This window comes from Megalobrama amblycephala, linkage group LG6 (assembly GCF_018812025.1).
Source record: "Megalobrama amblycephala isolate DHTTF-2021 linkage group LG6, ASM1881202v1, whole genome shotgun sequence".
In the NCBI taxonomy this organism is placed as follows: domain Eukaryota; kingdom Metazoa; phylum Chordata; class Actinopteri; order Cypriniformes; family Xenocyprididae; genus Megalobrama; species Megalobrama amblycephala.
This window is the reverse complement of record NC_063049.1, coordinates 6819530-6846669: the sequence shown is the minus strand read 5'-3', so window position 1 is coordinate 6846669 and position 27140 is coordinate 6819530. Positions and strand designations below refer to the sequence as shown.

The following is a 27140-nucleotide window of genomic DNA, read 5'->3' as shown; positions in this document are numbered from 1 at the left end:
AAGGGTAAAACAACAAATTCGTAAGATTTTGAAGTTGGAGGAGAAAATGAGATGGAGTTTTTTTGCCAACATCATGCGTGACCTTTCCAACGTGATTACGTAATGCGTGGTCGCAGAGCAGTGCAAGAAGAGCATTTGTGGTTAAAAAGTATGTAATTTGTATTTTTTTTGTTTTTAGAAAATGACAGATCGTTTCTCTAGATAAAACCCTTACTCCTTGTCTGGGATCATGTAGAGCTCTTTGATGCTGCACTAAAAACTGACATTTGGACCTTCAACCCGTTGAACCCCAGTGAAGTCCACTATATGGAGAAAAATCCTGGAATGTTTTCCACAAAAACCTTAATTTCTTTTCGACTGAAGAAAGAAAGACAAACATCTTGGATGACATGGGGGTGAGTAAATTATCAGGGAATTTTAATTCTGAAGTGAACTAATCCTTTATGAACTATGATCAAAACATAGATGACAAGATTGAGCCCATCAACACCCCCAAAGCTTCAGTCCTATACCTGCTTTCGAAATTTCATATATGCTGTTTATTGTTTGATGATCATGTTATTTTACATTAGCATGAGCAATGCTTCTATCGCTTGTTTCTGCTGCTTTTTCACCTGTTTTGATCCAGAGTTTCTGTACTCTTTCAAAAGGTAACAGCGCCCCCTACTGTATAACAATGAAAACAGAAAATTCTGTCAGTGCCAGGGAAAGAGTTAATAAGTAACTGAGCTGAGACTGAACAGGCTTTTTAAATTTTACAAACTGAAAATCATTTTTATATACTGTAAAAAGAATCGCATTTTGGATTGAACACACACAGTCTTTTCTATGAGAGGTGAAAGCATTTATTTTCCAGCTTTTGCACTTTGTACCAGACAGAAAGTTTGATTTTGTCTTACAGTGTCCAAAATCATCTATTTTACAAGGTAGAAAAATATAACCACAGGACACAGAATCATGATGACATGAGCACAGGTGGCATCTCTTCAAACAAAGCTTACGATCAGATGATAATCCAGTATTCATTACATCCTCTGTTATTAGTGAAACACAATCTGGGTGATGGCCGCTAAAACTATGCTACATTTTGTAACATTATGTATTTTTGCACCACATCCATAACAAAAAACAGTAACCATCCAAATAAAACAACCATCAAGATCAGATGTACAAACGCCTTTCACTGAGTTTCACTCTCTGCTTTTCAGAATTAGCAAAATGGTTTTAACCAACAAGCTATTCTACTTAGTAGAAAATGTGTACAAAAGTTAATGTCTTTTCCTTAAAGCTATGCTAATAATTGTGTATAAAATATTTCATTTGTACATTTATAAACCATGTTCCCCTTTGTTATAGTAAAAATATAGTGCTCAATATCACTCGACTGTACAAGTTTCCAGCAGAACGACCCGTTTAGCACCACAGGCCAGAAGTACTCAAATACAACATGAAATCTTTTTAAAAGCACTATTCGTGCCACAATGTTAGTGGCAAAGTTGTGAAAATAAGCATCTAAATATTTATATATCCCTTAGTGAGTGTTTTTTAGCCCCTACAGTGGTTTCATAAAATACAATTAAAACTAATAAAAGTTTTGGTCTGCTATACATTGGACAGCCATATTCATTTTCTCACAAGCTAGTCTTAGTGAAGAATCTCTCACTTGGAACAATGCAAAAATTATTTTCTTAATCAGTATTTTGTCTTGATTTCATATTCTCTGAAAAAAGATTTCTTTTCAGAGAATATGAATTAAATATATGTTTCGTCAATGACAAATTAAGCTTACAAATGTAACAAAATTGAGCGATGTCTCTAATGCAATTTGGCTTCTTATGCAAGTACATTTATCTTGTTTCAGTATGTTTAGATTTTTAATGGAAAAAAAAGTAAAAAAAAAACAGTGAAGGCAACAGGCCCAAAAATGGGTTGAGCCTGTAAATGCTTTTCTTATTAAATTCCTGTGGAAAGACGCTCTCATAAGCAGCTTCATTAGTGTTTCAGTTTGACAGGTTATTACTGACCGTACTCTGTATTTGATGATATTCACTGACAGTAACTTCTCTAGAACGGCTCGTGTGTGTTGGAGGAAGTGGTAACAGTCTGCCGCTGGAGTGTGTCAAACATTAAGGAAACAAGATGAAGAAAAGAAGAAAACATGACACTGAACATCATCAGCAGATGGAGTCAGTGCTGGCGGGCAGTCGTCCGCTGCGTCTGGCCTCTTTCTCACGCTTCTCCCGCTGTTTCTCCATCTTTTCCTGTGCTTTCTTCATCTCCTTCAGTTTCTTCTTGATGGTGGCACGATCAGTCTGACTGGACACACCAAGAGCCTGCGGGAGAGTGTTTAAACAAAATAAGGGAATTTAAGGGAAACGCGAGCGTGACAGCGGATGACAGTGGCATTGGGGCAATATACAATTAAAGGGGACCTAGAATTCCCCTTTTCACAAGATGTAATATAAGTCTCTGGTGTCTCCAGAAAGTGTCTGTGAAGTTTCAGCTCAAAACAGATCATTTATTATAACTTGTCAAATTTGGCCTTATTTGGGTGTGAGCAAAAACGGCATTTTTGTGTGTGTCCCTTTAAATGCAACAGTGTTAATTTCGTTGACGAATAATTTTCGTCAACATTTTTTCACGGACGAAAACGAGATGATGACTAAATAAAAATGCGTTTTGAATGACTAAAACTAGACTAAAATCTACTCTAATTTTTGTCAACAAATAAAAACGAGACGAAAATGAAAGAGGGGGACAATTTGGGGAGATATCCAGTCAGACTGCTGTTCTGTGTGGAAGATGCGCACATTTGAAGTGTAATGTACTGATCTAACCGCGGGAAAACGCGGCGCTGTTGTGCGCTCTACAGGCTCGTCCTGCGCAATTAATGAATAGCGCACATTTATGCCATGCTATTGCTTATAAGCGAATGGTGGCGAATTATGTCAATGTTTACAACACGATGTTTATATAGTAGTATGTTTTAGACGGTTGTAAGAAATGCATTTTTTATCACCCTCATGAGCAGCCTGCTTCAGACATCTCAGAATAAGAGTCACGGTGTATTTCGGTATGGTTTATAATTATTATTTTTTTTCCTGGTCATTATTGTTATTTTGTTTAAACAATAAACTATTTAATTTAATTTCTATTTAATTCATAGTAAACTACTGTATCTTGTCACTGGAAGGAAAGACTAAGAACATTATTTGACACATTATTCAATATATTTTACAAGTGGTTATTATAGTTAACTTAACCTAAAACCAAAGAAATCTTCATTACTTGAAATAAACTTTAACTGAAATAAAAAATAAATATATAAAAATGTAAACTTATTTTATTTCATAGTTTCTAAGCTTTAGCTTAACCTGAGGTATTAAAATAAACAGAAATAAAAATGTATAGACATTTTAAAGCAAAAACTAAAAGACAAACAAAAAATTACAAAAACTTTTAACTAAAATTACAATGAAAGCAAAAAAACTAAAAATCAAATCTAATTAAAATTTTTAAAAAGAAAACCATAATAGTACCTCAATGATAAGTGTGTCAATCCCTGAAAAGTACTGAATTTTGCTCTTTCGTGTGTTTTTGCACTTGAACGGTCAAAAACCGTCCGCTTTGGTGAGCAAAGTACAGTTAGGTGAACATAAACAGTTTGGGGAATATCAGATGTACCTATATCAGTGTATTGGATCTGTGTATTGTTAGAGAAATGCTTAATGCATTACAATTTAACTAAATTAGTTTTTAAAACATGTTTAAATCAGTTCATGTGAGTACAGTGGTTCAATATTAATATTATTAAGAGACGAGAATATTTTTGGAGCGCCAAAAAAAACAAAATAAGGACTTATATAGTGATGGCCGATTTCAAAACACTGCTTCAGGAAGATTCGGAGCACAAATGAATCAGTGTATCAAATCAGCGGTTCAGAGTGCCAAAGTCACGTGATTTCAGCCGTTGGCAGTTTGACACGTGATCTGAATCATGATTCAACACACTGATTCATAACGCTCTGAATCTTTCTGAAGCAGTGTTTTGAAATCGGCCATCACTATATAAGTCGTTATTTTGTTATTTTGCTTTATAATATTAATATTGAACCACTGTACTCACATGAACCGATTTAAATATGTTTTTAGTACATTAATGGATCTTGAGAGAGGAAATGTCATTGCTGGCTATGGAGGCCTCACTGAGCCATCGGATTTCAACAAAAATATCTTAATTTGTGTTCCGAAGATTAACGAAGGTTTTACAGGTGTGGAACGGCATGAGGGTGAGTAATTAATGACAGAATTTTCATTTTTGGGTGAACTAACCCTTTAACCCGAGGTTTAGGAATGTGCAGGGTGAAACGGTAGTTTATGAATACCCAGGATTAACCGTTTAACCCCAGGTATAGTATGAGCAGTGTGAAACGTGAATGAAGATAACTCAGGATTCCATTTACCCGGGGTTTAGAATGACCCAGTGTTAACCATTTCAAGTGTGAAAAGCCCTAACTTTGCAACTACATGTCAACTAGCAGTCATTAGAGTATTATTAGACTGTTAGTAGAGTGTTAAGTTAGGTCTCAGGGTTTGGGTAAGTAGAATAAGTTGAGAATAAGTAGTTGCAAAGTTACAGAAGAATGTCTGTTGAGGAGCATCAAAATAAAGTGTCAACAGACAGTTTACTAATACTCTAATGAGAGTTACATGTAGTTGCAAAGATACTTGTAGTTACTAGAATGTCTAAAGTGGACCATTGAAATAAAGTGTTACCAATTTTTCAAATGCCAATAAAAAAATGATGCCCAGTTAAGATCAGAATAGAAAAAGTTTTCACCTTGAGTCTGTCACTGTCCAGGTTCAGGAGCTGCTGTCCATCGATGGCCTGTGTGCTGAACTCAGGTGTGTACTGATCCATGTTCATACCCATCAGCCAATGACACACCTGCTGGGACGTCCAATCAGAGACCGGACGGTTCTGCCAATGATATTCCTTCCCTCCAGAGCAAGGTTCCTCATCCAGCATCTAATACACACACACATCAACCAGGTGAATCTCATGAAACCTGCCAGATTTCACCTCAAAATCAAAAAAGAAAAAACATATTTTGACCGTGTTTTCCGTGTACGTTCACCCAACATGCATCTGGTCCTCTCGTCATGCAAATCAAACACTACTGATAACAAACAGGGATCGCCATCAACACACGCATGCAGTGCCTCAAACTAAAAATAACTACAACTCAGGAACTACACCAGTGAACGGGCGGGGGAACGAGACAATACTTGACCTTCCAGAGGACAGGAAAGCCATGCAAACGAACGGCGGTGAGAGCGTCACGTCTGATCTGCACTCACCTCGCTGGACGAGAAGGTTAACGTATGAGAGCGGCCCGAAAGGTTGGGCTCCACCACAAGCCCAGAAAATTCTGACGCAGGACTGCTGGGGTTCGAATCGTCTAGCACTGACAAACTCTGGAACGGGCACAGAAAGCAGGATTTGTTATCTGAACAAAGACTGGGGGACTTTCAGCTATTTACGCCAAAAGAATGAGCTGATGCACAGCAGCAAAGCATCTCATAATCAATTACCATTAATAACAAACAATAAAACACAAACAAATGCTGGTCCTGTTTGTGTGTGTGTGCAGCACATTTATCCGCCTGTACGGAGGGATTTAACAGACAATATTAATTATGCAATTAAATAAATCATGAAATGTTGCAATCAATAGATAGAAATACAACTGTAATGTGAACAAAGTGCAATATGTAATTATAGAAAATAAAAATATGAAAGTGGACAAAAAAATTTCTATATTAAATTGAGTATTTTATGACATACATGTCTTTTTTTGTCTTTTTTTAAAAAGAAAATGATACTTTTATTTAGCAAAGATGCATTAATTTGATCAAAAGTGTCAATAAAGGCATTTATAATGTTACAAAATATTTCTATTTCAAATAAATCCTGTTCTTATGAACGTTTTATCCATGAAAGAATCCTGAAAAAAGTCCTGAAATCATGATTTCCACAAAAATATGAAGCAGCACAACTGTTTTTAATATTGATCATAATCAGAAATGTTTCTTGAGCATCAAATCAGCATATTAGAATGATTTCTGAAGGATCATGTGACTCTGAAGACTGGCGTAATGATGCTGAAAATTCAGCTTTGATCACAGGAAAACAGTTTATAATATATTCACATAGAAGACAGCTATTTAAAATCATAATAATATTTCACAACATTACTGTTTTTACTGTTTTTTTTTTTTTCTCCAATCAGATAAATGCAGCCTTGGAGAGCAGAAGAGACTTCTGAAAAAAGAAATCATACTCAATCCAAACTTTTGAATGGTAGTGTCCTGTATGCTCATGTTTTACTGATTGCAACATTCAAAGACATATTTAATTGTGTCTGTTATATCCCTTGTTAGATCCAGTTTCTTTACCAGATGACCTCTAAGCAAATATCTATGATTGAAACAAATTCAGGAACTAGTGTGTCTAGCATTAGTTTGTCATCTACTGATAAAGAACTTGGATCTTCAGAGGAAAAAAAACAGGTGCAACATCATCAACACTCCCACAAAATGACCAGAAATTCTAATACACTAGAAGTGTCAGACCGATACATCGACAGACCGATTAATTAACCAACACCTGGGTTTTTTAGTTTAATGGCATCAGCCAATAACCATGTCTGCATGGCCAATTAACAGACGTGTTAGTTTTCCTTGTGTCGATGTCTAAAATCTAGCCTACTGCAAGTAGAGATTTTCAAATATTTTGAGGTCATTTCTTTTGAATATTTTAAGTCTCAGTTTTGTGTATACCTGTATTTGTTCATTCAAAAACCAGTGCAAATCTTATTCCTAAATGACAGAGATTCAGCTGTCTATTAAACCTTTGACAAGTACGATCACAGCGAACATTCAGGTCTGTGTTGACGCTGCCGCTGGGCCAGAGAGAGCCGCTGTCATGTATAGATATGAAACAGCTTCACAAACTGTCTTTCAGCCACACAGTATCACTGTTTCTGTCTTACAATCATTCAAATGATCACAGAAGTACTGGGATTACATTTTATAGTTTGAAATCTCGGATATAAACACTGATGTCTTCGGAAGCAATCAGAATAGAGTAAATGACCTCTGAAAATTTATTAATCATTGAATCATTCATTCAAGAGATTTTTTTAAAAAGCATAAAAAATTATGTTGTTAAAAAATTACATACACTGTTGTTTTGTTTAGTTGCCGGTTCAGAATTGTGGGAGAATCATGAGCTTGAAACAATATAATAAAAAAAAAAAAAATAAAAAAAATTGAGATTCTCAATTTATCCAGAATTGTGCAGCTCTTGAATCGATTAGATTCCAATTCACAAGCTCTTGATTCAATTCAATATCAATATTGATTCATTTGGTTATATATCAGCTACAGTGCATGTAAATTTAAGGGAAAAAATATCAACTCTCAACTAATCTGGTGTTGGTGAACTATACAGGAAACCCTGTCAATTGGTACATTACTATAATATTAAAGATTAAAATTAGCAACTATGTCCAAACTATTAAATTAAACTGCTATTTATTTTTAGACATAATCAACACTCAAATAAAAACTATGTTGTATCTAAACATTTAAATTGCACATAAGGCAGTTTTTATTTGGACTGGGTTTGTATATATTTTTATTTGACAGCCTGGTTTTTATACTTATATACACACATATATATATATATATATATACCAGGCTGTCAAAAAACTTAAAACATTAAAACATGCATTAAATATTGAAGAACGGTACAAAAAATATATGTATAATGAATATGTAATATGGCGCATATATTTAGCAAAATGCTGCTCTCTAGAATTTTTCTAGCTGATTAACGAGTTTATGATCACTGAATGGCTTTCCTGAGGTAAATGTAACAGTACGTGACATACTGTTTACAAGCTTTTTTATTGACCTTTTTCCACGGTTGAAACACTTATTGAGCGATTACATGAGACAAGATACAGATTTCGGTAAGTTGTACTGAATATTTTAACATACCTTCTGATGTTCATTCATGCTTATTTCGCACTAGTAACTAGAAGTAAGCGGAGGAAATTATCCGTTCATTTGTGCTTTGTGCTGCTGCTTCACTTGATCTGAATTTCATAAATAAATCTGACAATTTGAAATCTATCAAAAGAAACAAAGCACAAAGCTTATTGCTATTTATTGAATGGGAGGCGCGCTAAAATGTTCCATTCATTCATCAACTGAAAACAGGATAGACTAAAAGATTGATTCTTGGAATCGATGTCGGTTGAAATGAATTGATATATGTGTTACCCAGCCCTAGTTTTTATACTACCTTCTTAATGATATAATTATGTTTCTACTGCAAATGTTAAAAAAATAAACATTTTAACAATGGCAGATTTATTCAACACACAGTAAATAAGACATGCAATATAATTTCTCCTCTCTAGAGTTATTTTTTTCCCTAGCTAACTATTGAGAAATGGTTATCGAATGGCTTTGCTGAGGTAACTGTAACATTATGGGACATATTGTTTACAAGCTGTTTTATTGACATCTTTCCACAGTTGAAACACTGATTGAGCGATTACATGAGACTTGATTCATTTCGCTAAGTTGTACTGTATCTTTCAACATACTTTCTGATGTTCATTCATGTTTATTTCATGCTATAACTAGTAAGTAAAGAGGAAGAAATTATCAGTTCACGTGCTGCTCGAAGAGCACCAAAACCACATTTATTGCATGATTTTCTTGAAAAAAAATGACATAATTTGACTTTGTGCCTTATCAAAAATAACAAAACTAAAGCTCATTGCGATCACTGAATGGGGGGCGCATTATAAATAATGTTTAGTGAAGTTTTGTTCACGCATCAACAGAATCGATCTTGGGATTTAAGAAATCAATATCATTTAATCAAAATAAAAGTAATCAATATAGTCAAACCCAGCCCTATTAATATAGCATTATATTGGCCATTTATAACTTATATCGGTCAATCTGCACCAACCTACAACTGCTCCTCAGCAACAACTACAACAACATAACAGCACACACTAAACCAGATAAGCAGTGTAATGCATCTACAAGCAACAATGCTGATTTATTGACAACATAAGCCTGTATTTGGAAGCTGGAAAAATCATTTGAGAAGGAAAAAAAAAAAAAAAAAAAAGTGATTGTACAAATAAATCTGATTAAAATCAGAAGAAGCATCATGCATCTACTGCACTGCATTCAGAACAAACACACGCTAATGTGATTCTACATATATTAATGCTAGACATCAGGTATGATATTCAGCTAGAATTTCACTACATTGTTAGATTAAATTTGACATCTATAAGAGAAAATATACTGTACCAAATCTAAGGAGCGACTGAACAGAGAAGACCAGGAGAGGTTTGTCTGTTCGGGGAGAGGGGTTAATAATATGACATCAATGTCCCAAACCTTTACCAAACACTCTTCAGCTGGAGGCAATTCAAAGACCTGTTGAATTCATTTCCTGAGCACATGGACTGTGATTATTGATCACATCCATATGGCTGCAGGCTTCAACCCAGAACATTTTGACACTGCTTCTCCTTAGCAACTCACAATTGCAAACTAATCCAAGTCCAGCTGGATGGCAGATATTTGATGTTTGTTATTTAGTTTTAGTCATGGGTTGGCAGAAAGCTGGTATGACTGACTTTTACAAGTGATGATATGAACTAGATAAAAAGTCAATTGTAGGGATGGGTATCGAGAAATTTCCACTAACTGGTGATTTGATAAGACATGTGCATTTCGATTCCACTTATCAGTTTCTGTGTGTGCATTTTAATGTGATTTAAACAATTCAAGCACAAAAGACTCTAGCTCTGTTTTCCGTGCAGAAAACAGCACACGAGTTGTCTCGCGCTTGAATGGATCCGCACAGCTCTTAAAGTGACAGCAGCCTAACATTCCTGCTGCCGTCTCTATAATAACATTAATCAAACAACAAAATTCACTCGTTCTTGGCTGAATAACTTCTGTAACTATATCTGTAATGTAAATTATACTATATACTACAATATTTGTTCTTTTTCAATTACTGACCGTTTACTTGTTTTTAACAATGCTTGCAATTTACATTAGTTAGGCTAGTTGTTTTTGCTATGTATTTTTAAACCATAGGCAAAAGTTCATTGTGCAAGTGTGCTCTTTAGCTTGTTGATTTTTGTACATGATTTTCAGCTACAAGGAACTGTTTTGCAATAAGACTTAAATGTGAATGATATCTAAGGTTTTTTTTTTTTATACCGTATTGGAACTGAAATCAGGAATCGATAACAATCAGAATCGATAAGCAGAATCGGAATTGGTCAAATTCAAACGATACCCAACCCTATTCCTTACCACTATTTTTTTTATTAGTTGTTTAATCATTTTAATGGAACCAGAATTGTTAGGCGGAACTGAAACATTTCTTACGATTCCCAACCCTAGTCAATAGTCAATAGTACATACACTACTTTTCAAAAGTTTGGGGTAAGTAAGATTTTTTTTTTTTTATGGCAGGCATCAGGTCCGTTTTGACCCAGAAGAGGCACATACATTCTGTTTTTTTTTTTTTAAATCCATAGTTTTTAGTACAAAGATGAAATTTTGTAAGTGTGTTAAGAATGCCAAAATACACATTTATTTTTTCAATTTTTTTACCATTTAAATTAATTGTTAAACCTTTTGCACCTGTTTTGCCCTGAGAGTGAACTGTGGCTTTACACATGAAATGATGCTGTTTTGTTTTTGTTTTTTTTACATTTATTAGTTAAATTTGTCTCAAATTACTTCTGTAAAATACATTTAGCCTCTTTCTTACACTCACACAAACACATTTGTTCCTTCGCACTGGGGCTGCATTTTGTTTATAAACGCACACAATAATTCTGAAATTAAAATAATATGAAAAAAAAATGTCTTAATGTGTTTGTAGAGCAAAAGTTCCTAGACCAAATCATCTAAATTTGAAAAAGTAGAAAAAGTCCACATTTTACTTTGCTGCCACCTATTGATGAAGCATTGCAGCATGAAAAGGAGATACAAGCTGTTTATCATCATCATTTTTTCACATGAAAGTAAAATTTTATGCAAGTAAAGTGAACATATTTTGTTGAAAACATTTCATAGTTATATTGATGTTGTTTTGATACAAAAAGAATACGTAGGTTTCATAAATTTAGGCTGTTTTGAGCTGTCATGAGTTATGTTTCAAATTAATTACATCCATTGAAGTCAATGTAGTTCATATAATTATCATGTTATGTTCTTAAACATTTCATCTAATGATATTTTCAAATAAAATTTCTCAAATTATTTATCGGTTTCTACAAAAAATATGAAGCAGCACAACTGTTTTCAACATTGATAATAATTAGAAATGTTTCTTGAGCATCAAATCAGCATATTAGAATGATTTCTGAAGGATCATGTGACACTGAAGACTGGAATAATGATGCTGAAAATTCAGCTTTGCCATCACTAGAATAAATTACATTTTAAAATGTATTCAAAAAGAAAACAGTTCTTATAATATTTCAGTGTATTTTTAATGAAATAATGCAGCCTGGGTGAGCAGAAGAGACTTCTTTTAAAAAACATTAAAATATCTTACCAAACCCAAACTTTTGTTCCTTGACTTTAAAAAAAAAAAGCCTTAATTGTACAGACCTCATGTTTTTGTTGAGAGAAGCATTAAAGAGAAGCATAAACTATTGTCTAACATATGATTAACTTACCATAAAAAATACCGTCTAGTATTTTGTATCCTATTTGTGAAGTGTGCCACGTTAGATTTTATATATTTAGATATTTTGATTTACATATTATTTATCCCTAAAACTACAAGGATCAATATATTAATATAAAATGATACCAGATAGTGATGTCAGAATTCACATTTCACGTAGTAAGATAATTCCTGTACACAAACTCAGTTAATTGACGTTATGTTTTGAAGATCTATAATAGCTCTGAACTAGTTTTAATCTAGTTTCTTGTGCAGAACTGCTCTGTGTGAGGAGAACTTGTTTTCACCTTGGTTTTTGAGTTGTGTGTGTGTTCGCTGGCATCTGCAGTTGTGTATGGGAGACTGCTGGAGGAGGACGACGGGTCTCTGTCTCGCTCTTTGTCCTTCTCTCCAAACCAGGAGAAGGGCATGCAGGTGGGGATGGAGGTCATGGACTCTGAGGGGGAGACTCGGACCCCGGACTCCTCCAGTAACTCTGCTGAACCCCTACAACACAAGACCAGACATAAGTGAGTAAAGATACAGCTGTGGCCAAAAGTATTGGCAGTAACATAAATGTTGTGTCCCACAAAGTTTGCTGCTTCAGTTGTCGTGGTGCGGATTCACAATGATTATTCTGCAGAGTGAAGCTTCGTAAGCCAATAAACTGAACTTTATCACAAAAACCCAAATTTCACTGTTTTTTGGCCCTGCAACAAAATGACCAGCTATCATCATTTCACTAATCATATCATCAGCACAAATGCTAGTCAGGTGAACTCCCTCCATCATTCTGATTGGATTATAAGAGCAGACTGATTGTGTCAAAATGGCCTCACATGTAAGAGAATTGTTGCAAAGAATGTTGGACCTTAAAAGAACCATTTACCGGATCATCAAGAACTTCAAGGAGAGAGGTTCAACTGCAGTGAAGAAGGCTTCAGGATGTCCCAGAGTGTCCAGCAAGTGTCAGGACTGTCTCCTCCTGAGGAATCGTGTCATTGCCCGTGCACAGCTTCTCAGTATCGGCAGCAGGTGGTTGCGAGTTCATCTCCACGTACAGTGAGGCCAAGACTTTGGGACAACGGCCTGGTGTCAAGAATGGCAGCAAAGCAGCCGCTTCCCTCCAAGAAAATCATCAAGGACTGACTGAAATTCTGCAGGAAGTACAAGGATCGAACAGCAGGAGACTGGAGCAAAGTTATTTTCTCTGATAAAGCCTCCTTCCGAATGCTTTGGACATCTGGAAAATCGATTGTCCAGAGAAGAAAAGGTGAACGCTACCACGAGTCCTGTGTCGTGCCAACAGTGAAGCGTCCCGAGATAATCCATGTGTGGGGTTACTTCTCATCCAAGGGACTGGGCTTTCTCACAATTCTGCCCAAAAACGCTGCCATGAATAAAGAATGGTATCAAAACCTCCTGCAAGAGCAACTACTCCCAACAATCCAGGAGCGATCTGGTGATAAGTGCATTCTCCAGCATGATGGAGCACCATATCACAATGCAAGAGTGATAATGAAGTGACTCGGAGATCATTACATTGACATTTTGGATCCGTGGCAAGGCAACTACCCAGATCTCAATCCCATACAGCAGTGCTCCTCAAACCAGTCCTGGGCGTCTCCCTCATCAGACACACCCAGTTCAAGTCTTGCAGTCTCTACTAATGAGCTAAGTTGAATCAGGTGTGTTAAATGAGGCAGACATACAAAACGTGCAATGGTGAAGGGTCTCCAGGACAGGTTTGAGAAACACTACCATTGAGAACCTGTGGTCAATCCTCAAAAGATGAGTGGACAAGCAGAAGTCCACAACTCTGGCACTAATAAGGCAAGAAAGTATCACCAGTAGTCCGGATTTGGCCCAGCAGCTGATATCCAGCATGCCAGAGCAAATTGCAGAGGTTATGAACAAGGTTCAATTCTTTTAATATTGACTCTTTGAATATATTCAATAGTCGCTTTTCCACCGTCGGTTCGAACAGTTCCAGTTGTGTTTCCACTGGAGCCTGTTACAGCACGGCACGATTACAAACTGTTCTCAGCCCGGAATTCTCGGCACAGTTGTCTAATCCATGAAGTGACGTCGCCACACAGGATTGGTCACTTGTCCGTTGCCTGGCTACCAGTTTCTCTGTAGCTGGCTAAGCTCTCTATTTGAGTGAAGTAAACAAATTAATAATAAAATTAAAAGAAATATCTGATCATCCTCCATAACACGGTCGTTATTTACATATCATCATAAACCGTTGCGTTACCAAGGCAGCGACTGACGCTTTTATATTACATTCCAAAGAGCGGCCGTTATCAGCCCCACAGTGGGAAATGAACCCGTAACCGTACCGTCCTGCCCGGATCGGCACGGAATGGAACGGTTACGCAATAAGAACCGTTTGGCCAGACAGTGGAAAAGCGGCTAATGTTTTTGCCAATAAATTGAAAACTTATGAAATGTTTTCCAACATAAAAATAAAAACGTGAAAGAAAAAATCAAGTCAAGTTAATCTTTATTTATGTAGCGCTTTATACAATACAGATTGTTTCAAAGCAGCTTCACAGTGATAACAGGAAAATGATTCAATGATGTAAACAGTTAAAGAAAACACTCTAAAAGAAAACAGTGTCATTGTTCAGCTGAAATCAGTTAGGTGTTGATTCATTTCCATTGTAAAGATCATCAATTATTTTCATATTATTATCATCATAATTATTTCATCTACAAAACAATTCAGGAGAAAAAAAGTGATGTCGTTGTCCAGCTCAGTTTGTAAATCTACAAATACCGAAGCAGCAAACTTTGCAAAACACAAATTTGATGTCAATGCCAATACTTTTGGCCACGGCTGTAAATGGGGAAACAAGTACACAGAGGTACATTTGAAAACAACTGTGGTTCCTAACAGAGGAGCAGATTTTGTAAATCAGCTTTTACACTGACAAACGTCTAATGTCAAATGGATTTAGATCCACAGCAAAAGCTGAAGTGTGAATATGTCCTCAGTGTGTGTGTGTTCATGTGTACCTGCTGTCCAGTGATGCCCTTGTAGCTTCTTTGTTTAGCTTTTTCCCCTTTCCTCCAGATTTCCTTAAACCACTATAAGAAACAAGAGTCAGAAACACACATTAAACACAACAACACAAGACATGATGAACTTATCAATAAGAAAAAACAAAATAACATCACAGTTAGAGGCTCATTTATTGATATTGTAAGATGCTATGGAGGACAGTGGGGATTTTCTTTGCACCAACCCAAAATCTGGAAATCTTCTTTTGGTTTTTCCAGCTGCATCATTAGACTCGTCTGAAATAAATAACAGAATTGTATCAGAACACAAAAACAGACAAACATCTGATGGCCAGGCTAACATGGATTGATTTGCACTTTCTTGTGGCAGATATGATAAACTCAAATTCACTTGTTGGACTACTTTAACACACCATTTCAGTGCAAAACTTCTAGTTATCATGGCATCAGTAGGACTTTCTGGAATGTTTTTGAATCTCGTATATAAGAAATCAGCCATTATTTAGGTGCATATTGTCCCATCCAAACTGATTGTCAAATTTTGTCCTGTGTTTGTGCTTTATTTGACATTCCTTTCATGAATTATGCCAAGAAACACAGTCAGGGCGTGCAAAAAAAAAATGCCATCAGTAGATGCAATTTGACTTTTTTTATAAATAAATTAACACTTTGATTAGAAATTAATAGAAATTAATAATATAGACACATTATGGTCACTTTTGATCAATTTAAAGACATACATTGTTAAAATTAATTAATCAATATATATATATATATATATATATATATATATATATATATATATATATATATATATATATATATATATATATATATATATATATATATATATATAAATTTAATGTACAATGTGTGTATAAGCTGTATTACAATATCTTCAATAGTGGTTTATCCAGTTACACATGAAACAAAGTCATTAAGAAAAAGTTTACAAAATTACAAAATAGTTTACTTTGTGAATATATTGTAAAATGTAATTTATTCCTGTGATCAAAGCTGAATTTTCAGCATCATTACTCCAGTCTTCAGTGTCACATGATCCTTCAGAAATCATTCTAAAATGCTGATTTGCTGATTTCTATTTATCAGTGTTGAAATCATTTGTGCTTCCCAATATATCTGTGGGGAATATATATATATATATATATATATATATATATATATATATATATATATATATATATATATATATATATATATATATATATACACCTGACCAACCCTGCAGTCACAGGAGTTAACAAACAAGCCTCCGTTTTAAACCAATGTTCAATATATATATATATATATATATATATATATATATATATATATATATATATATATATATATATATATATATATATATATATATATATATATATATATATATATATATATATATATATATATATATATATATATATATATATATATATATATATTTCCCCCCCCCCCCATATATATATATATATATATATATATATATATATATATATATATATATATATATATATATATATATATATATATATATATACATACATATATATATATATATTTATTTATTTATTTATTTATTTTCCCCCACAGATATATTGGGAAGCACAAATGATTTCAACACTGATAAATAGAAATCAGCAAATCAGCATTTTAGAATGATTTCTGAAGGATCATGTGACACTGAAGACTGGAGTAATGATGCTGAAAATTCAGCTTTGATCACAGGAATAAATTACATTTTACAATATATTCACAAAGTAAACTATTTTGTAATTTTGTAAACTTTTTCTTAATGACTTTGTTTCATGTGTAACTGGATAAACCACTATTGAAGATATTGTAATACAGCTTATACACACATTGTACATTAAATTAATGCTCAAAGTAAACCAACCCTGCAGTCACAGGAGTTAACAAACAAGCCTCCGTTTTAAACCAATGTTCAATAAATGTTCAATAACTGTAAATTATTTATGAAAACCAGAGCTTGACATTAACTTTCTTGCTCACCAACACTGTGTCTAGTTGTTTTCCAAAGTTACTAGCCACAATTTTGAGATCGATACCATGGGGGGAAAAAACTGCCATATAGAAATTTTTAATATTATCCCATATTTTTTATACTGTTACACATGCGTTTTCTTTCTCAACTCTTTATGTTCACTTAAAACATAACTGGCTGTGTTTACTTGGATACTCACCAAGACCGGCATTTTGTGTGTATTTGACAGTTTAAGCACAATAAGCAGCAAAAAAAGAACTCAACTTAAGTACTGAGAGGCAGCTTTATGTGCGCGTACTTTGGGTGTGAGCACAAAATCTGCAGGAATGAGTGAAATTATGTGTAAAAGGTGCAATCCCTTGGCAAAATTCAAGCCCTGTTCATCCGGAGCAAATGAAACAAGTGAGTGAGGGGAGGTGGGTTTGTGTGTCAACTCGCTGTCAGAGAGATGAGAGAGTGAGAAGCTGGTATCGTGTATCTATTATGCAGAAAATGAGTATTGGAAGTGTTTCAGGTATTTCAGTATCAATATGTATCAAAAAAAACACTAACAGTACATTGCACTTAGTTTATTATTTCAGATACCTTTTTAAAAGACTGGACTTGAAAAATGTATATATTATATATACAATTCAACCCGAATTGGCCACTGCTCATTTGGCAAGTGTTAATGTCAAGCCCTGATGATAACATTCTCAAATCGCCAAATTATTGCCTATCTGTAGGTTTGTTACAGTTGTCAGGCAACCAACTGAGAGCATTAATATATATTACAACTTGTTTAAAAGCTATTTGGAAATGGTTCATCCAATCAGAATTTGGAGTCAGAACTATCTGTAAAATAATTACTGAACAATAGGTCTTTTTTTTAATCATTTTGCTGTTTGCTACATGGAAAATAGGTAATTGTAAAAAGCTCCATTCTACTGGGATTCTAAATCCAGTTACCTTTGACCTCTTTGCCCTTGCCTTTGGACTCTCTCTTCTTTACATTCCGTAGGAAGCTGGAGGGGGAGGAGTCTTTGGGGGGTGAGAGGGCGGGGCCCTGTGGATCCCTCTGCACTGATTGGCTGCTGCTCGTAACAGATCCTTCATCCTTTGGGTGGTTTGCAGGGGAAGATATGGCCACCGGCAGGGACAAACTCTCCTGGATTGATCTCTTACGAGGCAGTGGAGACTCGGGACTCAAAGATTCACTCTCATCATCACCCTGAAAAACAGACGAGAGCATCCAACGTCAAAGACAATGTTATCGTCCAATAGAGACGTATTCGACTTTTACAGCAGTCAACCGCTCCTGAATATCTAGAGCTCTTTGTGACCTGTGCACGTCCAGTCGGGGAGCTGAGCGTCTCTTTCAGTTTACTGCGGGACGGTGGCTGCCGTTTGGATCTCTGAGCCAGATGGGCCCTTGCACGATGGGCGCTGGTGTCCAAACGCTCCGTCTCAGGAACCACCTCAATCCAGTCTGCTCCTGGAGAACAATTCACTAACATCTTTAACTAATGCTTTTAGAGATCTCTCATTCGCTCACACATTCCCTGTGAATGTTTTGTATTATATACAATATGGGCTGAATTTAAGACGCTCTGGTCCAACTGTACATAGTTTTATCAGGGATAATTGAATTTCTGTATCTCGGTGTCTGGCTGAGCTATGTTTGTTTGAACCAAAACATTTTAAGTTTAGCAAACATTTTAAGTTTATGAACCTATAAAAGAGAAAGGTGTGGTCACATTTGCCATTGCTCTGCAAAATTTTGAGGGTGTGAAATCCAGTCATTTCGATAGGGCAATCGGGAGTTTTGTGTGAGAGCGAAAAAGTTCACCATGCAGATTTCGCTCGTGTTCAACGCTGATGTCAGAAAGCTGCTTTGTTTGAAAGTGACTTCTATGTGAACAGTGCTTCATACATGGCTACGCTATTGACAATGGACCTTTTTTACCCTACAAAATTTCTCTAATGTGACCGCACCTAAACAGTTTAACAAGGGTTGATCAATAAGACAAATCACAAATTCATATAGACGAGCAAAAACAGAAACACATCAACAATGTTCTTTTAAGGCTGTTCAGACTATGTTTAACACAGGACTGACATCTTTTCCACCCTATTTCAATGTCACTTTTAACCCTGGCTAAAGCACTTGGGGTTAGTTTGGCTTTTAACCTTTGATTATGAAGCTTTTTTGCATTTGCAGTGCCAAACAATGTGGTGTTATGCTTTGGTGGTGGCGAACAGACAACCAATCATATACTAAACAATACTTGCCTCATTAAATATTCATGTGCTTTGTACCGTCAGTCTTGAACATTGGGGGGCGGGGGAGACAAAAACTTTAGAAAGGAACATAGTAGTTAAAGAACTAGAATTTATTTCTAAGTAATATATTTGAACTATTGGGAAATAATATTTTTATTTTAAAATATGCACACATTCCATCTTAATCATATGCTGAAAATGGCTGTTAATGTTTCTTGTCTCTCATATTTAATTATGAATTATATTAAATAAGTTATGTAAATGATACAGAATTATATTTTTTAATTCAAAATAGCAAAATGTGGAAAAAAATATATATATATTTTGCATCACTGGACTTACTCTCGGCCGTTCAACATTTCTATCATAAAACCATTGTCAAATATTAAATGCTCAACCCGTCAATCACTTCGAGTGTGTTTGGGAAATGTCCCGCCCCTTTATCACAACTGCAAGTTTCAACACACTACTAACTAACTTAACCAGGCCCCGCCCCTTTATTTTGCATATGTCTTGGGCAGGTATTATTCAAATGAGGAATATTGTGATGTGTTTGTTCCCCGAAGAAACTCAAGACTACAACTGAGGCGTTTCAGGGAGTTCAGAAGCAGTGACACTGATATAGAGAATATGGAGTGACTTTGTGCTTTGTATCTTTGCAGACCTTTTTCATGTCAAACAGCAACATTACACACTAAAGAAAGTTGGATGTAAAATAAAAAAATAATAATATTAGGTCCTCTTTAAACGTTTTATCAAGTGGATTGAGTAGATTTTCACACGTGATAAGTCTACTATATGCTTATTTAGCTTAATAGTGCATATTTCTTGTTGCTATTCCTCAGTTTTTCTCTGTTTCTGTGACTGATCCCAACTATTTTTTGCATCTTATAAGTTCAGTATGTGTTCAGCATGACCTCACAATCAATTAATCCTTTTTGGAATCAGACAGCTATAAAAACAACAACAACAAAAACAACAACAACAAAAAAAACAAGAGGTTTAACTCACCCAAAAGAAGTGAATCTGCAGACTTACTGCCTGACAGTGGAGACTCATGATGACCACTGCCAGATTCAAGTTTAGCCAGCTACACGAGAGAGATTGAAAGGTGGATGTCAGAGAACATGAAAGCTTTTTGTGCGAGTTAATTTCTGTTTCATGTGAGGCGTGTTCTCACCCTCTGCTGCAGATCCTCTATCTGAGTTTTATATGTAGCCTCTTTCTCCTCCAGAGTTCTCCTTAAGTCCTCCTCCCTCTGATCAAACTCCACCTCTCTACAACACACACACACACACATCCAGCCAATCAGAATGTTTGTTCTAATCTCTGAAATCTTTTAAAGGATCATTCCAAATCTGTATAACTTTCCACTGTGAAACACTGAAGGAAATTTGAAGATTGTTCATACAATGAAAACATACCGTGACTATGCCAAAAAAGGACAATAAAGCACAAAAAAACTATTGTTTAACTTCAGAAGACATGGATAATAGTGCATGAGTCATATGGACTACTTTTACTGAGCTTTTGTGTCATTTTTAAATTTCAACAGCATCTGATTTTCATTGTACAGAAATAAACAACTTAGGCATTCTCACAAACTGCTTCTTAAGTGTTTTACACAGAAAAAAAACAGAAAAATGTTTTTTTTTTTTTTTTTTTTTATGTTTTGAATGAACTAGTCCTCATCAAGTGTCACAATTTTTTTTAAATGACACAAGAAGCAAGTGTACTGTAGCAAAACAAACCTGTGCAAAAACATTTCTGCAAAATCTTTTTCAATCTACACCACCATTTAAAAGTTTGGGGTTGTTTAAATAAATACATATATAGAGCCAAATCTAAATGTATTTAGACACCTTGAACATTTCATTCATTAATCACTATAGTTTAAAAAAAAATGGTAATAAAAGATTTCAGAGTTAAACTGTGTCAGAAAAAAGTTATCTTAATTATGTCAGATAACACTTAAGCAAAACATGGTCAGGTCAAAGTGTCTGAATAATTTTTGGTTCCAAATTTATCATCATTTTACTGGTAGTCCACTGTATGAAGAATTTTTGGGTATATGTCACAGTTTACTTTAATTGGCTATCCTCGCTTACATAAATGAACTACATATTGTTCTGCACCCACTAGTAAAAATATATAAAAAAATATATATATAAAATATGTCTGAATAATTTTTGATTTGACTGTGTGTGTGTGTATATATATATATATATATATATATATATATATATATATATATATATATATATATATATATATATATATATATATATATATATATATATATAAAATACTTTTTTATTTAGGGGTGTAACTCCACACTCCAATCCAGAAGGGGATGCATGCGGTAATGCAACACTGTTTGCTAACTGCCAAAACAGCAAAAACCGCAGAAGAACAACAGACGCTCTATGCATAGATATTTTTACATGTAGTCTCTCAGCCAGTGTTTCAACCGTGGAAAGACATCAATAAAACAGCTTAAGAATAATATCTCACGTAGCATTACATTTACCTCAGGCAAGTCATTTAGTGTCCACAGCATATTAGTTCACTAGAGAAATCTAGAGGGGAGCATTAAACTAAATATATGCACTATATTAGCTTATATATTCTTTATATTTACTTTACCTGTTAGTAATGTCTTAAAGATTTAATAAATGGTTAAATTAATTTCTCATGAAAACAAGATATGACAGTAACTGTGTAAATGATTATATTTCAAGAGTTTAAATGAATTGGAGCAGAAAAATAATTGAAAAATAAATACATAATTATATTTAAAAGTTGTGCAATTTACTGTTTAATGTTGGTTATTATCTAAAAAAGCAACTACATTTAATAGTTTGGGCTCTGTTGTTAATTGTAAACTTATAAATAGGGTATTAAATATTATAGTGCAAGAAAGGGCTCCCCGTAATGTAGTTTACAGCATTAGCTGAGAGATTTTTTTTATCCTTAAAAAAATGTTAATTATAATTGAATTTATTTGAAATTTCAAAAGAACTGCATTTATTTGAAATGGAAATATTTTGTAACATTATAAATGTCCTTACTGACACATATGATAAATTTAATGCAACCTTGCTGAATAAAATATTAATTTCTTTAAACTTTTAAATGGTAGTGTATAAACACTGCATAACAGAAAATAAAAAGGTTAGAGACACTGCAAAGACTTGACATTAAATGGCATTATATTAATGGAGAGGTTAGTGTAGACATCTCGACTCACTTCTGCTGATAGTCTTTGAGCAGTTTCTTGGCTTTGCTGTATTTTTTATCCAGAGCTTCATATTGGCTCTGCGTGTCATTGAGCTGCCCGTTGATGCTTTTACAGAGAGCCTGAGCCTCCAGCCAGTTCTTCTCCATCTGAGCGATTCTCTCAGAGTTCTCCTGAACGCTCCTCTCTAACTGAGCTTCCCTCGCTTCCCACGCTGCACGCTCCTCCGACGACTCCCTCAACTACAACATCAGTCAAACATTACTGTTAAAACACACAGAAACTCCTATATGTTTCATATCAACGGACAACATGGTTCAAAAGTTCGTACTCTCTCTTTCAGTTCATCTACTTCCGCCTCTGCGATGGTGTGTTTTATCTGGAGCTGAATTTAAAACAGAATATACAAAAAAATTAGGAAATCATTAATGGCAATCTATTAAAAAGAAGTTAAATGAAAAGCACAAGACCTGCTACCTCTTTAAATCTGAACATTAGCTGAGCGGTGTCCATGTTTGATGGCAGGAACATTTCTTCGCTCTCAGGCAGGTCGAACACTTCCACATTCCTCCTGCCGAAACTGGAACCCAGGATGCCATCCTCCCCTCCTTCCTCCTCATCCTCGTAGTGCTCGTCCTGTGAAGACATCAGAGACACAGACATGATGGAGCACAGTCCAAAAATAGTGCAAAGTTATAAATGAACAAATACCACAAGCCCAATTATTTTCCTCTTGTTTTACATAACTGGTAAAACATTAACCTTTTGGAGTTCACTGGCAAAACGTACCTGAAAAACACACTGGTCCAACAGGTATAAACAACCCGATTTCGATTTTGAATGAGCTCACAAATCTGTTTCCTCATTCAACATGGTGCATTTTTACATATTTTTGCATACTTGAGAACATTCAACACAAAGCAACACTGAAGAAATGACTGTTGAAAAAGTCTGAAGATGCTTTAACCTGGCTGTGCAGTATTCTAGTCTGAGAACACATTTTCTTCTTTCCACTGCACTACTTTTCCATGTTTTTCTATGTAAACGTGCTAGACGGATGTGTTTGATCATTGCATTCGCATCTCGCATCCTTTTTGGCATCTAGTCATCGCAATTGCTTATGGGGACATTCACACAGAGCTTGGACTTGGAATTTTGGAGTTAAAATCACGAGACGCAGGTTTGCAAAAAATGCAAGGTCTAGAGACAGGGATAATTCACCCAAAAATGAAAATTCTGTCATCATTTATTCAGCCTCAAGTTGTTCCAAACCTGTTCCAAAGTTTCTTTCCTCTGCTGAACACAAAAGAAGATAATCTATCGGTAACCAAACAGTTGATGGACCCTATTGACTTCCATAGTATGGGGGAAAAAAAATACTATGGAAGTCAACGGGGCCCATTAACTGTTTGGTTACCCATATTCTTCAAAATATCTTTAGTGTTCAGCAGAAGACAGAAATTCATACAGATTTGAAACAACTTGAGGGTGAGTAAATGATGACAGAATTTTCATGTTTGGTTGATCTATTGCTTTAAAAGTTGAACTTCTTTTAACTTGAGTGGCACATTTTTAGAATGTCATCTCATGTGCGAGATGCTGTGAAAGACGCAAGCACAGCTGTCAAACATGTCCATCTAGCGCATGTTTACATAGAAAAACAATGGAATGCAAAAACACGTTGTGTGAAAGGTGCGGTCACATTAGCAAAATTTTGTTGAAATTTCACAGGCAAATAAAGGTCCACTGTCCGTTATCAATAGTGTAGCGATGTATGAAACGGCTTACATGAAATTCAATTTCAAACCAAGCAGTTTTCAGCTGGTAAAAGCAGCAAATTCGCAAAACTTTTCTGCTCTCATGCGAAACTACAGATCCTGTGGATTCCTATTAAAATGACTGGATTTTGCCAAGCAAAGGTAAATATGACTGCACCTTAAAACCCTCTTACAAAATTCAAATAAAGTTAAAAAGGTACATCTGGACCATGATGTCAAAGTTTAGCATGGCCTAGTTAGCCCCTGCTGGTAGATGCCGCAACTACAGATGGTAGTCAACCAGAATGCCTATTACCGCCGCATTAGCCACGTGAGTCGCATTTCAAAGTAGTTTGCGAAATGACCTCCAGGAGGCGCAAAGGGACATTTTGCAAAACAGCTGCAATTGTTGCATTTTGAAATGTAGGTAACGTTCGAGTTAAGTCATAAATCAACAATAATAAAAACGCAACAGTTATGTTATATAAGGGGGGGGGGGGGTTAATGTTGTTTAGACAATCTATACAAATTCACTAGTTCACATATTATTAGTAAGAGTGAACTGTTATATAGTCACGTGCCCTCTCAGATTTATGAGGCAAATTAAATTTAAATGCACTGCAGCTAAAAAGACAAACATTAATAATTTATATATATATATATATATATATATATATATATATATATATATATATATATATATATATTTGATACAATCACACCAGTGTGAGAACGGTCAGTGCCAAATGTCATCAGCTGCTAAATTCGTTCGCTGTATGGCTTGCGCTGATCCAAAGACTGCCATGCGCTCATTTATCATTTATCTCAACCAAAGATCACAACTGTTCAGTGTTTACTGTCATATAAGGTTTATTTATGTTTCTGATATTAAAATACACAACCTACTAGCAAATAAAGAAAGAAACTTGTTTGCGCAACTCCAGCGTTATGGGTGTGAAATTTGAAATCTGAACTTAAAATATTAATTCTCATATGTAATTCTCATAAAGTTTGTTGCAAAGCACCAATAAATGTAGCCTAATGATTATGAATGTGTCGGGAAAAATTAGACATTTTAATTTTTTATTAATGTTTTCTGAGTTCGTGTCGGCTGTAAAGATGAAGTTGACGACGCTGACTCCACAGAACAGAGGTTGCGCCTTTAGAGAGAAATGTAACTTTTATATAGTACTCAACATTTGAAATGGATCAAAACCTTTCATCAAAGTTGTCCTAAAACCTTCGTATTAGGACAACTTAGTTATTAGGACAACTTTGATGAACTTTTTTGATCCACTTCAAATGTTGACTACTGTATATGGATTACATAATCAGACAGTTGCATGTTTGATTTCGATATGAATTGGTTCATTTAAAAGTAGACATTTCAATTTCAATATTTCTCATGTCTGTGATGCAAACATCAAAAATATGTGAAATAACGTTCGACTAATTGTTCATTTAAAGGTGCCCTAGAACCACTTTTTACAAGATGTAATATAAGGTAATATAAGGTCTAAGGTGTCCCCTGAATGTGTCTGAATTTTCAGCTCAAAATACCCCATAGATTTTTTTTAATTAATTTTTTTAACTGCCTATTTTGGGGCATCATTAAATATGCACCGATTTAGGCTGCGGCCCCTTTAAATCTCGCACTCCCTGCCCCCCGAGCTCTCGACTATAATAGTTCACACAGCTAATATAACCCTCAAATGGATCTTTACAAGATGTTCATCATGCATGCTGCATGCATGCTTCGAATTATGTGAGTATAGTATTTATTTGGATGTTTACATTTGATTCTGAATGAGTTTGATAGTGCTCCGTGGCTAACGGCTAATGCTACATTGTTGGAGAGATTTATAAAGAATGAAGTTGTGTTTATGAATTATACAGACTGCAAGTGTTTAATAATGAAAATAGCAACGACTCTCTTGTCTCCATGAATACAGTAAGAAATGATGGTAACTTTAACCACATTAAACAGTATATTAGCAAAATGCTAACGAAACATTTAGAAAAACAATTCACAAATATCACTAAAAATATCATGATATCATGGATCATGTCAATTATTATCGCTCCATCTGCCATTTTTCGCTATTGTTCTTGCTTGCTTACCTAGTCTGATGATTCAGCTGTGCACAGATCCAGACGTTAATACTGGCTGCCCTTGTGTAATGCCTTGAACATGAGCTGGCATATGCAAATATTGGGGGCGTACATATTAATGATCCCGACTGTTACGTAACAGTCAGTGTTATGTTGAGATTTGCCTGTTCTTCGGAGGTCTTTTAAACAAATTAAAATTACACAAGAAGGGGGAAACAATGGTGTTTGAGACTAACTGTATGTCATTTCCATGTACTGAAATCTTGTTATTCAACTATGCCAACATAAATTCAATTTTTTATTCTAGGGTACCATTAAGCCATTAGTTGACTAATCATATATTCATTTTATTTCTTAAATACTGGAGAGAATAAACCATTATAATGAGCGTTTACGTAATTGTTAGCGTATACCAAATCATGTTTCTTGATTGACATCATAAATAACATGACACAAAGCACTTACTGAGAGGAAGTATGCAAACTGGTACATTCTTATGAACTATAAAATAATACACTTCAGGAGTCTTTAGGTACAACTATAACCAATAATTAACAATTAACATCAACAGTAACATACACAGAAACATTCAAAAGTGTACCGATATTAAACTAGGGTACAAAGTAACTCTGTATACACTATACCAAACAATTGTGCATAAGCACTGATGTAAGCAAAAAGGCCCATGAGATGACTGACCTCTTCAGTAGACTGTTCGTATGTGTCGTCCACCTGCTGCTGCTGCTGCCGTTCCTGCTCAAGGGTCTCGCTGATCAGCCGTGCCACCTCACTCTGAGTGCCTGGCTTCTCTCGGCCAATCAGAAACCTGCATGGGGGTGAGTGACAAGAAACAAGGATGATTACGTGTGTAACGTATACTGATCTGCTGCTCAGGTAGAGAGGAAACAACGAAGCCAGTGTGAGTGTGCATATTGT

The 27140-nt window shown here is 35.1% G+C and overlaps 1 protein-coding gene across 1 annotated transcript; it reads right to left on the bottom strand.

Annotated features, from left to right (window-relative positions):
• Positions 1-827: 827 nt before the first annotated feature.
• Positions 828-27140, bottom strand: LOC125269783 (neurabin-1-like; the record flags this gene model as incomplete). Its single annotated transcript, XM_048192744.1, has 15 exons — positions 828-2333; positions 4841-5029; positions 5362-5478; positions 9409-9453; positions 12109-12307; positions 14825-14896; positions 15055-15106; positions 17784-18045; positions 18158-18309; positions 20109-20187; positions 20278-20374; positions 22348-22577; positions 22667-22720; positions 22813-22971; positions 26904-27140. Coding segments are annotated over 15 exons (2103 nt in total), but the record flags the coding sequence as incomplete, so codon positions are not given.